General features: G+C 45.2%; 4 protein-coding genes across 4 annotated transcripts; 3 read left to right on the top strand and 1 right to left on the bottom strand.

Annotated features, from left to right (window-relative positions):
- Positions 1–340: 340 nt before the first annotated feature.
- On the top strand, positions 341–2569 carry V865_003764 (uncharacterized protein; the record flags this gene model as incomplete). Its single annotated transcript, XM_066227553.1, has 10 exons — positions 341–357; positions 433–496; positions 563–710; positions 772–797; positions 864–1289; positions 1354–1482; positions 1569–1749; positions 1812–1902; positions 1958–2009; positions 2090–2569. The coding sequence occupies 10 exons, from the start codon at positions 341–343 to the stop codon at positions 2567–2569; spliced, it is 1614 nt and encodes a 537-aa protein (XP_066083650.1).
- Positions 2570–3915: 1346 nt separating this feature from the next.
- V865_003763 (uncharacterized protein) lies at positions 3916–6291 on the top strand (the record flags this gene model as incomplete). The annotated part of the gene is made up of 4 exons (XM_066227552.1): positions 3916–4351; positions 4484–4570; positions 4637–4696; positions 4766–6291. The coding sequence occupies 4 exons, from the start codon at positions 3916–3918 to the stop codon at positions 6289–6291; spliced, it is 2109 nt and encodes a 702-aa protein (XP_066083649.1).
- A 453-nt stretch (positions 6292–6744) lies between these two features.
- Positions 6745–8715, bottom strand: V865_003762 (uncharacterized protein; the record flags this gene model as incomplete). Its single annotated transcript, XM_066227551.1, has 8 exons — positions 6745–6959; positions 7037–7060; positions 7139–7299; positions 7430–7624; positions 7698–7776; positions 7851–8263; positions 8487–8557; positions 8641–8715. 8 exons carry the CDS (start codon positions 8713–8715, stop codon positions 6745–6747), a joined length of 1233 nt encoding a protein of 410 aa, XP_066083648.1.
- A 2211-nt stretch (positions 8716–10926) lies between these two features.
- Positions 10927–13225, top strand: V865_003761 (uncharacterized protein; the record flags this gene model as incomplete). The annotated part of the gene is made up of 6 exons (XM_066227550.1): positions 10927–10967; positions 11030–11098; positions 11162–11248; positions 11312–11396; positions 11496–12692; positions 12779–13225. 6 exons carry the CDS (start codon positions 10927–10929, stop codon positions 13223–13225), a joined length of 1926 nt encoding a protein of 641 aa, XP_066083647.1.
- Positions 13226–13287: the final 62 nt, after the last annotated feature.

The raw sequence follows: 13287 nt of genomic DNA, 5'->3' as shown, positions 1-13287 counted from the left end.
CATAATCAAACTCAAGGAAATTTACTCTCAAACTCACCTCAGCATCAGCTCAACCAAACGCCAATCAAGCTGCAGCGGAACTTCACAAGCATTACAACGATATCGACCATAAAGCGAATTTGACTATCCACCAACTCCACAGAATTATATAGCGTCCTCACATCGTAGAGTGACTGATAATTCAGTTGCTATAAGCACAACCATACTACCTCTCTGAACAACAACTCGCAATCATACTCAAGACCTTTTACACCCCCACCAAATCCCGCAGAAACAAATCCCATCAGTCAATCTTTGTTACTCCTACCTTCCCTCTTCCCCATACACTCATATGAACAATATGGCTTCCTCGTCCACGTAAGTGCTGGGATTATCTTCTCAACTCCATATAATAGGAAGATTATCGGCTGATGATTGAGTCATGCCGTACAGAACGAATAACGATTGGAAGCAGGGCCTGGTCGCCCCTCCTAAAGATTTACGTCCTCAAACCGAGGTAAGTTTTCTGTGCGTTCCTAGTTCTGCGCATCAGCTCATCGTCTCTGCTTGTGTGATCATACAGGATGTGACAGCAACACAAGGATCATCGTTTGATGACTTGGACTTACGAAGAGAATTATTGATGGGTATCTATACAGCTGGATTTGAGAGACCTTCACCTATTCAGGAACAGGCTATTCCTATGGCTTTGACTGGACGAGACGTCTTAGGTGAGCTCCATCTACAATCTCCAGTTGAACCGCAGCTCATCACTCATCCGTTGATTCATAGCTCGTGCAAAGAACGGTACTGGAAAGGTCAGTCGTCGTTGCATTGTTTTTCGCTTGGACGACAGCTGATATCAGCTATTTCGAGTATCTTAGACCGCATCATTTATAATCCCCACTCTTAACCGAATCAACACTTCCTTCTCCCACATTCAAGCAGTCTTACTCGTCCCAACTCGAGAATTGGCTTTACAGACATCACAAGTATGTAAAACCCTCGGAGCTCATATACCAAATCTACAAGTCATGGTCACGACCGGTGGTACAACCTTAAGAGACGATATCCTCCGATTACAAGAACCAGTCCATATACTGGTGGGTACACCTGGAAGAATTTTGGATCTGGGTGGGAAAGGTATAGCGGATTTGAGGAAATGCGGTATATTTGTCATGGATGAAGCGGACAAATTGTTAAGTGAAGAATTTACACCGGTCATAGAACAGTTGTTGAACTTGTGTCCACAAGAAAGACAAGTTATGTTGTTCTCTGCTACTTTCCCTTGGAATGTCAAGGAATTCTCTGTAAGTGACATTGGTGTCTAGAGCCACAGAGTATCGACTGATGATTTGGAATGAAACCGTACAGGATCGTCATATGGTTCAACCGTTCGAAGTTAATTTGATGGATGAACTCACTCTAAAAGGTGTCACACAGTATTATGCATATGTGGAAGAAAGACAAAAAGTACATTGTCTAAACACGCTCTTCTCCAAAGTAAGTTTTTAATTCCCCAAATTCAACATTTACTTTTTTTGGTGTATTGTCTTTATCACGAGCTGATGCATGAAATGACGACACAGCTCCAAATCAATCAATCTATCATCTTCTGTAACTCCACCAATCGAGTCGAATTGCTAGCCAAGAAAATCACAGAACTCGGTTATTCATGTTTCTACTCTCACGCCAAAATGCTTCAAGCTCATAGAAATAGAGTATTCCACGATTTTAGGAATGGTATGACACGAAATTTAGTCTGTTCAGGTGAGCTGAGTTTTCTCTTCCACCCTCTGGAAACTGTCAGCTCACTGGTTGTGGTAAAACAGATCTCTTGACTCGTGGTATCGATATTCAAGCTGTTAATGTTGTGATTAACTTCGATTTTCCTCGTACTGCTGAGTCTTATCTCCATAGAATGTGAGTCGTCCTACTAGCTGCATGATTAAGACAATACTGATAAAGTCTCCTGTAGCGGTCGATCTGGTCGATTCGGTCATCTTGGTCTTGCTATCTCCCTTCTTACTGTTAGTAGCGTTCAGCTATTTCATCGCCTTCCTTCCTTTGGACTGCTTAAGGCTGACTTCTCACTTCTCATTGGCTCTAGCTCGAAGACAGACATAATCTCTATCGAATCGAATCTGAATTAGGAACTGAAATTGCCCCTATACCTGCTGTCATCGATCCTGTATTATACGTTGCTCCCTCCGCTCCCGAAGAACCATCACCACCACCAAGAGCTGCTGCTCCTAAAGCGCTGCCTCCTTCTAAACCCGCTCAACAACAAACTTACGCTCAACCTCCTCAACAGCCACAACAGCAACAACCACCTGCTCAAGCTCGAGCTCCATCGCCTGTTCAGCAGGATGGTGTGGCTCCCCCCAATGCTCAGAATGGACGAGGCGGTAGACCCAACAATGCCCCCCGAGCACCCAACCCCAACGGAAGGGGCGGACCACCCGGTCAATCAAGGGGTGGTCAACCTGGCGGAGGAAGAGGTAGAGGTAGAGGTGGAAGAGGTGGTGGACCAGGTCAACAAGGTCAGAGTAATGGTCAACAAGGTGCCACTGCTGCTGCCAGGGCGTAATTGGGCATGGCAGATACAGAGTGGTGAGGGGACAGGTGCGGTTCGGTCAGATGTGATGGTGCGGTAAACAGTGTGCAAGATAGACCATCAACATTTGATGGTCATGGACGTATAGGTGTAGCGATCGATGAAAGAAGAAAGAAAAAAAAAAGGAAGAAGGGAAACGTAGGAGAGCATCAGAAGGAAGAAAAAGTATCGAGTAAATCAGAAACAGCTAGATTCAACTCTAGACCTGTTAGTAGTAGTGACAGTGATGGGACGTGGGGGACGATGTATGTTGAAGATGGTGATGGCGGCGGTGGAAGGGGGAGTCCTTCATGATGTATATCTATAGCATTCTTATAGCTCTTTATCCAGCTGAGTCAATATCTATGCATCATATATCGTAAGGGAATCCGCTTGACTTTCATGGTGATCAGTCAAGTCAGGTAAGTAAAATCACATGTAAGACATTGTTATTGACTCGATTGGTTGATGCGTAAAGGGATCATCTTGTAATCTACAGATTAGGAAATTAGGCTTTTTAAGGAAATTCGATTGTTGGGTAAACCAATTCCATCACCTGATGATAGCTGTCTAAGAACAGACATATTGATCGTCGTGTAGATGTACCCTCTAGCGTTATCGACAGAATGTATCGGTACAACCAGTCTCGGGTATCGTGGATGTACGATGTATGCATTGGACCTGTAATGGAATCGAAAGTGGGGTGATGAGTGATGGATGATGAGTGAGATTCACATGATAAAGGATATTTTATTACTCTACTACGGTTAAACCGGTTGAGTTCCCTCACTGGCGGTACCTTATAAGCCACAACAAGTAACTGCTCAGACTGTAGATAGATATTCCATCACCATCCATCCAATCTATCCTTCGTATCCGATAACCACCATCAAAGGATATCATCAATCACAGCATAGCATAACCTCCCAGTGGATACAAGCAACCCGTCCTCTGACTCATTCGCCACCTTCCTTCTTGTTTCCAATCCCATCCACACTCCTTCTCAACATTACACGTTATCCTACACGCTACACGTCAACTACACATTACACGTTAGCTCGGTGATCTGTCTTGTCGTACTCTTCTCTTGATCAACCATAACACACGATACACCACCGCACGCCGTCCAACCTCCTTTGATCCTACGTCGACCACGCGTCAATCAGGATTGGACTAGACCCCCCTCCATCGTCAAAGAGGACAACGGTAGATGGATAGAGTAGCCCGATAAATTAGGTCCTCTAATCAGCTAATCAGCTCCAACTCGACCCATCCAAAACCACTTGAATACGATCCCCATCTCTTCTATCTTTTCACCTTGACCATTGTTCATCGACACAATGTCAGTGCCCTTACCATCCCCCTCACCTCTTACCCCACCCACTACAGCCTCTCCCTCCAGGGGTGAAGGCGGGGCTTCAGCAAAGGCCATCCCTAGATCACGTCCTACACCCATCTCGACCGGCCAGGCCCATTCACCTTCATCTCCTAGCTTCCGAAGTCGACCTCAACCACCTTCGTCCATCTCTAGATCACTGTTAAACGACGATAATTGGCGTGATCGTTCTCCTGCACCTACCACAGCTACCGCCTCTACACCCTCTACTGCTACAACTACAAATGCGACCAGTGGGAAAGCCAAGGTGGTAGGTGGATTTGAAAAGAGAGAAATCAAATCTGCTGGATTGAATGCTGTTTCGGGTCTTTCAGCGAATAAAGATAAGAAGGATGGGAAAAGGGATAATAAAGATAAAGATGAAGCGGAAGGTGATAAAGGTATGTCCAAACTCATACATCCTAATCTGTATATATTTCTAGTGACATGTCTTTCACGCTCTACTTCTTACGCTACATTCCTACTGCAATATCTTGGAAGCCTGTAGCTAACTTTGCTTTCTCTGTTGATAGCCCTCAGTCACGTCCCATGTAGATTCTTCAAGGCTGGCGCTTGTACTGCTGGTGACAGCTGTCCCTTCTCCCATGCTGCTCCTGACGGTGAGTTTTCTGTTCTCATCCAGGTATCCTCTGACTGACTAAGCTCATACCCTCTCATCGATGTAGCCGCTAAAAGAGAAATCTGTCAATGGTTCTTGAAAGGAAACTGTAAATTCGGTCACAAATGTGAGTATATATCGTCTACAACCTTCTTTGTCCCTGCCTACCACACAGCTGACCATCTGCATCTGACAGGTGCCCTCGCACACGTCCGACCTGGAGAACCCATGTCGATGGACCGAAAGAACAAGAAAGCCGCCCAGCTTGAGGCTAGAGAACGGGGTGATTCAGTCGGTGCATCCTCTGCTCCTCCCCCCGCACCATCTTCTGGTGCAGGTACGGGTAACACCAACGGTCTAGGTGAATCTCCTCGTCCATTAGGTATCATGCGAGGAAGGAAGAACAGTACTTCACCCGGAGAAGAACAAGTGGCTTCACCCGTACCTATCAAGTCGGCTCTTTCAACTTCTATGCAATCCCCTCAAACTGGTAGATTACCCTCTTCACCCCTTCGAGAACCTTTCGGTCCTCCCTCAGGAGCTTTACCCAACTCGCCCAACTCGGCTGGATTTGCTCATCCAAGAGGTATCCAGGGATTCGCTTCCTCTCCGAGTAGGCCTTCGCCCCTTTCCGCCTCGTTCGGCGCAAGCGGTTCAGTTCCAGGTCCACTCTCTCTCAAAGCCAGCTCGTCAAACCCACTTGGATCTCCACTAAGACCACCCGTCACTACCGCACCGGGATTCTCGTCCTCTTTCTCTCACCCCTCGTTGCTCAATCAGGCTCATGCAAGTTCACCAACCGTACCACTTTCAGCTTCATTCGCAGGAGATAACAATTCCAATTTGCACAAATCCATTTGGACTCGATCCGATACACCTGACGAACCTCTTTCGCCTCAACGACGAAGACCTATTCCTAAACCTACTAAATCGAACCAGGACGCTGTATTTATCGATGATGAAGACCACGGAGAGGATTTCTTACCTTCTTCATTATCTGAATTACTCACTCCCAGAGAAAGAGCTAGAAGGATGTCAAGAAGGGATTCTCAAGGACAAGAAGATTTCGCATCTGCTTCACCTAGCGCTAGTGCAAGTGCAGGCAGGTATGGAAATGCCTTGTGGGGTAATGGCAATGGTTATGATCATGGGAGATTGGCTCAATCTGCTGGACCGAACCTTGGTCCGAATGCTGGAGGGTTTTTACAATCCCTTTGGTCAGCTGAAGGTGAAGATGCGAGAAAACATCAAGGACAAGGCCAAAATGGAGAGGGTAATGGTATTGATGAAGATGGGAAGGAAGGATTCGCATTTGGGCCTTCAACAGCTCAACAACCCAAACGACAAACTTCTTTACTCACTCAACAGAGATCACCTACTTCACCTACTTCACCCAATAAACAGATCCCTTCCCCTTCGGCAATTAGAAACCAGATTGGTGATACCTATCTACTAAGAAATCAATCTTCTTCACCATCCGCTACAAAGGTTTTACAGGAGCATTTACCTGGACAATCTTTACCTGGTGGATTGGCTAGTGCATTGTCGAGATTACATATGCAAAATGCTGTTAGCAACACCAGCGGACGGGTGGAGGAAGATGATGGATTGGAATTAGAAGGAACGGTTCCTCTACCTGGTAAGAAGGTCGGTCACCATCAGAATGCTCATCATGGACATGGACATGAGGAGGAGGAAGGGCTGTTCGATATGGACGGTTAGGGTGTTAGCTGCGTAGAAGCAGAAGCCTTTCGTTAGAAGTGCAAGGTATGAGGATGCGTATATGGGAACAGTGTTGTTGTGTTGTTGTGGATTAGACGACATGTAACGGGTTTATGACTATCTTTCTGTCGTTCGTTGAGTGTTGGGTGTCCTTGGATGATCACATCAAATAGAAGTTTATATGTGTGTATATAGAGAAAGGAAGAGTTTGTGATTTCTCTCAATTAATCACTTTCATACAGAAGATAGTAAAATATACAAAACAATAGAAGAAAAACCAAAAGCCAAAAGAGCCAAAAATCAAAGTGCTGCGTATATATGTATTACTATTCCGTCTCTATTGGTCACTGTTCCTGCTTCTGCTTCCGAAAAGATTGATAGTCCCTCACTGCACTGTATTGTACTGTGTATAATTACATATGCCGAACAATCATATTATTATCTAGATTCTATTCAATCTTCCTCCTCATTGATATCCCTATCTACCACTACTCGTTGGACCACACGGGTTTCTTCATACCCTTGCCAACCTAACATGCCAAATCCTACAAATACCAATCCAGCCCCGACGAGGGACATGAGTGTGATGGCACCGGATGAAGAAGAAGGTATGAATGTTGATCCGATTAATGCCAGCGGGATGGTAAGTGATAGACCGATGGTGACGACTGTGAATGTTGTGTTATATACCATCCCTTGATTAGCAAATAGTTCATATAGAGCACGGAAGGCACACTGAACTTACGCATAGGTGTAGTTTTCAACATTGCTACATGGGCAATCAATATCATCAACTAAACGTTCTTGAGGGATTGCAAACCAAGGAAGAAGGAAATGTTGTACCCACCTAAAACATATAGGTAATCGCTCGAAAGGGTTATACAGAAATTGATCAAACAGATGATAACGGCCTCTTTGGAAGGTGGTAATTCGAATTTCTCCCATCCTGTATAATGTAGAATTGGGAAGATGGGAATTAAAGCGATGGTGTTGAACAATCCTGCGAATCTGTTTCATCGGACAAATCACACAATTCAAAATCAGCTTTTTCCTTTTGTTGTCAAATACATATTATCCCAGTCCAGTCCAGCTGAATATCGGGGGATATATGTGAGGATAACCTAGATTTTATACTCACCCTAACATCAATTGCATATCTGCTCTCTCTTCATCTACCACTCTAACTTTCAACAAGATCACGTAAACCGCATAGAATGCCGCTGAGAGCAATGCGAGGAAATCACCGAATATGGGATGTGAAGGGAGAGAACCAGGTTCAGAGGATGAGGTGAGGGATGAATCAGATTGAGTTACTAGTAAGACGCCGATGAAACTGGAAAATACAGTTTGGAATTTGAGGTATGTTCTTCATATGCGAACCCCAGGAAAAAAACGATGATACTTACCTTGATATGACAGCAAAGACTTTTGTGCTGGTGAATGTCTCAACACCGCATATCCTACCCAGAGCTAAAGTGAAGAAACCTATTCAGGAATCACTCCCATTTCAGCAATGTATTACAAGACATCCATACGTCTTGGCTAACGACCCAACTCACCACTCGTACTACTCAAAATAGTCACACTAGCCACACTAGTCCATGCCAAACTAGCGTTCACAGCCCAATTAGCTACGAACCACACAACACTCCACCAAGCAGCTATCTCGGCGGTTTCTCTAATCGTCAACCTAGGTAATACCTCCACCGTCGTTTCCTGTATAGTCGATAGGTCGTAGTCCTGCGATTGCGGCTCAGGCTCGGGTTCAACTTCGAGGGATAGTCTTGCGGTCCTGGGTGAGGAGGTGATGGACCTTGTGCGGGATGGTGAGCGTGAACGAGGGAGGGGTAAATACCCGTGAGAAGTAGGGGATCGTCGATGGTGGGGATCATTCGAGGTAGACGGTCGGTATTTTCGCCAGAGGGTGGGGAGAAGGTAGATCGTAAACGAGGCGGTGTTGAAGTATGTTATTCTAAGACCATGGGCCGGACAGTCAGTAATGATCTTGTAAAGGCCGTCTATCGGCGTATGGGAGTTGAGGAAGGTATGAGAAAGACTGTCTCTGGATCGGTTCTTCTTCTTCACCAATTTATGACCACCACCCATCCCCGCGTCGCCCCCTTCGCTTCTATAGCGATCCTTTTCGTTCTCTCCTTCTGTTTATCTACGTGATGTTTGGGCACTACCACACTCACAAGAAGGGTTTGTTATAACTATTCTCACCAGTCTCCAAACCCGCCGTTATGAAGTTCGATGCAGTCCATAGCTTCATTCGAGAATATCAGTCATCATCTCTACCTGCAGACAGTATGGATAAGGAAAAACCGCGGAGATTCGTGATGGACTTACCAGGACTACACCAAGTAGCAAACTAATTCCAACCAGATATCGAGAAACATTCGCTTCTCTCAGCGCACCGGGCATCCTGGGCTTGGGTATCAGAGAAGTTGATTCCATCGAATCGATTGGGTCGTCAATTTATATTGCTAAAGTCATAAACGCATACTTCTTGGTCTCAGAGCCAGGATGATCCGTCGGTCACACGAAGACGTCGTCGCTATGTCGAAATGTTGTGTTGTCGTGGATGATACTTTGTGTTATCTGTTATCTGTCATTTTTCATGTTGACGACTTAATTCGTCTTTTCATGATCGGACCACGAGTAAACATCATTCGGAGTGGGGTCTCCACAGCCAACCACCACTCTCTTCCCTTTTCCCCTTTCAGTGGCAGATGACAAATCGGACCTTGTTCAGTCTGTGAGATGCATACCGCAAGGATACCTACTCTACCTGACGATGCTCTGTGAACAACAAGCCAAACTTTCTAGTTGTGACCCCTTTCTTACCCATAGATGACAGCTTTCCTGTTATCATACCACATAACACTGCTCGATCAGCTCATAATTTCGACCCAGAATCACTTGCAGCCCTCCACGACCCACATTCGTTTTTGCCTATCCCAATCAACATGTCATTCTTCATCATCATGTCGAACGAGCTTCGAGATATTGGTAGAAACAATCTATTTTCCGGAACTCCATTCTCCATTCATCGGCAATCACAATCATCAGAAGAAAGCTTGATCAGCGAATTCCATAGACTGCCGTCCTCGGGCGACGCCCAAACGCGGACTCAATTCCTCGGCAGTAGATCTACTCGTCTGATTTGGCAAGGTGAGGATTGATTTGCACAGTGTATATATCGCGTGAAGAAACTTGGATACCTCCACGGCGACCATTCATGGGATTTCTTGTCCGCCCATCATCCATTATACGGCGACGGCATATTCAGAGTGATTTACACATTTTGTCATCCCCAGGTCGTTATCCTGATCTAGACGATTATGTGCCTTATAAAAAGATAATCAACAAGCCTTTGAGAGAAGAAAATTTTCATAATCATCCTTTGGAGGATACACTAAGAAGTCTCGTGCCTAGGTATTACGGGTTTTTACACCTCTTGATAAGAAAGATAGATATCTTGTTATACTCTTGGAAAATGCCGGAGTCTCACTTGGCTCTAGGTTTGTTATTTGACCTGAAGAGTGGAAGTGAGTCTAGCATCTCAGTCAAAATCAAAAATGTAGAATACACATCTTGTCGATTAACTGCCATTTCTACTTGACCCTTATGTAAATTGAAAATTTACGAAGCCTAGAAGCAACTTCACCTGCGTGGTGCCGAGCGTCATAATACCGATGATCGACATACTCTGACTGAGTCAAAAGGAAATTCTGGTGTTCAAAAACTTTTAGAAGAAGCGACAGGTGTAAGAGGACGGGGGGTCCGATCCTTATTCTGAGTTAAATGCGTCAGTCACCTTGAATGCACCACAGGAGAAACTAACCAGTCTTAATCCAGTTCTGAAGCGTCTCCTGATTATCGAGCTGCATTACCTGATCCTGCGGCATTCAAAGGTTTGGTAGATGCAGCGGCGACAAGAAGGGGTTGGACACCACCTGAAATCAGGTAGGTCAATAGGAGATTTGGTGCTGGATATACAGACGATGGTCACTATATTGAATCTAACGGGCGATTACAGTTTGGTATACATCTACTTGTATGATTAATGAATCCTTGCTACTCTTGACATGCATAAGCACTTTATAGTGACAACCAAGCATAAGAGGCGGGCTGTTCCCAGAAGATAAATTGTTTATATAGAGCGTATGTCCCCATTCTTTCATGGCTTGCTTTGTTGGTGCAGTGGTAGCATGCCTCATTTGGGATTGTATTCCGACTTTGAATCGGCTTTTCTCCTTGAGGTGGTCCTCGGTTCAATCCCGGGACAAGGCCCTCTTTTTGCGTTCTTTTGGTCCCTCTCACTCTTGGCTATCCACCCCTTCTTTCGAATCGTCATTTTAACGTCTTGTTCAAGAGATGTGCTGAAAACAAAGGGGAAGAAGGGGAAGTGCCACATTGAGAGCGTGAAAGCTAGCGTAAACGCAACCCATGTGGCTGTCGCGCGCTTCGGGGATTCCAAGAATGTGTGTGACATGCGGGGTCTCCACAAACAACCAATCATATACCATTACAGTTAGCATTCTTACGATTATTGTAGCGCTCAAGCTCGATGGGATCATCTGCGTTGAGCTGGCATGTTCAGCTGAAGTCGAGAACAGTCATCAGCGTAAGATGGGAGTCAAGGACCTGGTCCAGTGGGTGAAAAAAACTCAGTGAGCTGTCTACCCATCCGAGGTGCTTCAGCGAAACATCAGCTCACATCAGACCTCATTAGCCCAAAAGCCATCACCCATTTCCCAAATCGATGGGCATCACCCGTGTTCACGGGGAAGAAGGTTGCCATGTACGTGCACAAGAGGATATAGATATCAGAAAGAAGTATTAGCTGATGTGATATGGTACTTAGCGATGCGACACTCATGACCAATCGGTATCATTTCGCTTCGAGAGATGGACTGTTCAAAGGGAAAGGGGAGATTATAGGTTGGTACAAGTGAGTGGTCAGTTCCCACACATTGTAGCATCAAGCTGATACTTTCGCCTTGGCCTGACTCAGCTTGATATCGGAGATGAGGGCATATGGAGTGAAACCGATTGCGATATGGGATGAAAGAGGACCGAGGGAATGGAAAGCTCCAGAGGTATGTCACTCCATACAAACCATATAGACCTCATCGAACCAACGAAATTACCTGATGTGTGATCAAGCTACAAATGACTGACTTGACTTGATCTGGTAGGCCGTCAAACGTCTGACAGCCCGAGCAAACCATTTGGCCCGCCGGAACCATGAGCTCGATCGTGCATCTCGACTGGATCAGTTCAAGGAGGTACTCACGGAATTTCAGGCAATGACGGAAGAAGAGAAAGATATAATCAGAGGTCTTTTTGTGACCACGCGTTTCGCCTTCCATAGGCCGAAAGAGGATGAACAACCAATGGATTGGGATGGACCTAGGATATATGAATTACCTCCTACATCATCAGTCTCAGATGAATCACTTCCTCCCTCTCCACCTATTAAAGATGTCCCTCCTATCGAAATGGTCCCGCCTCCTATCGCAGAAATACCTTCTGCTGCCCAAGGCATTCCTCTTTCTATCGAAGGTATCCCTCCTCCTGTTCAAGATCAACCATCAACCAAAGACCATTCCACACCCTCACCTCCGCCTATACCACCCCTACCCGAAGGTATCTCCTCACCCAGTAAAGCCTCTCAACTATCCTCCACACTATCAGAAGCAGACAGTCAAGTGATCGACCGAGTGGTATCGATGATCGATAGTTTAGCACCTCTGATCCAGGAATACAGAGAATCGCAGAGAAAGGGTCAGGTAGGTTCCAAACTAGATAGTGAAGATTTAGATTTGAGTTTGAATGGGGAGATAGTAGAGATGGAAGAAGACTTGAGAGAATGGATACCTTCTAAGTTGTCGTCCGGTGGAGACGATTTCAAGGAAGAGAAAGTTGAAGAATTAGATTCGGTATTGGAAGAATTGTTACCGGCTAGTAATGTTGGTGAATCACCTAGACAACAGGCTTTGACGATTGAAGAAGGGGAAATTATCACTCAGATGTTGTCTAGTCCGCCTTTACCTCCGTTTAAAGAATCAGCACCTGAGTTTCATCAGGAAGAACAGGTGTACCCTACTCCTCCTTCTACACCTCAACCTGAAGAAGAGATGAAACCCGATCCAATGACCAGGTTGGATCGGTTGATCGAACAACTACCATCGACTAGAAGTATATATGAAAGAGCGTTAGATATCCCCTCAGCAGGGGATCACGAGGATTGTAAAGAGTTACTAAAGGTAATGGGTGTACCTGTACTAGAAGCGAAGATACCTTATGAAGCCGAGGGATTGGCCTCTGCTTTGGCGAAAAGTGGTTTGGTAGATTATGTGGGTACCGAAGATAGTGATGTTTTGGCTTATGAGGTGAGTCAGATCGCATTCTAACCGTAACATACAGTATCAAAACGGCAAAGATCTGACATCTCCCCTTTATCTTTGCTCTGAAATAGGGTCCACTACTTAAAAATCTCTCTCCAATCACTTCATCCCTCTCTCTCATATCTGGCACGAATCTCCGAACTCTCACTGGTCTTTCCCCTGCATCATACCTGGACTTTCTAATACTACTAGGAACAGACGCTTCGCCACGTATACCCAATGTAGGTCCAGTAAACGCACTGAAACTTATCAAAGCCCATGGATCGATTGAAAAGATCTTGGAGAACGAATCGAAGGTATTGGCAAAGTTGGAAGATGACTCAATAGGCAGAGAGAGGTTTATGGAACTGGTCAATAATGCCAGGAAAGTATTTACAGATTTACCTCCTACTTCCCAGTGGGGAAATGAAGAGCTGGAAGAGAAAGAATGGGACGAAAGAGAGGTAGAAAGGTTATTGGAGGAGAGACATGGTATACAGTTGGTAGATCGAGAATCGACTTTACAATCTTACGTTTAAATCTTCATGATGAGTAATGGGATTACTATTGTACAAATTCATATAACAAATATTATTCGTTG

The sequence above is a fragment of the Kwoniella europaea genome, chromosome 1, assembly GCF_036810445.1.
Source record: "Kwoniella europaea PYCC6329 chromosome 1, complete sequence".
In the NCBI taxonomy this organism is placed as follows: domain Eukaryota; kingdom Fungi; phylum Basidiomycota; class Tremellomycetes; order Tremellales; family Cryptococcaceae; genus Kwoniella; species Kwoniella europaea.
Note: the sequence above shows the minus strand (reverse complement) of the source record. Positions and strands in the feature narration are given on the sequence as shown.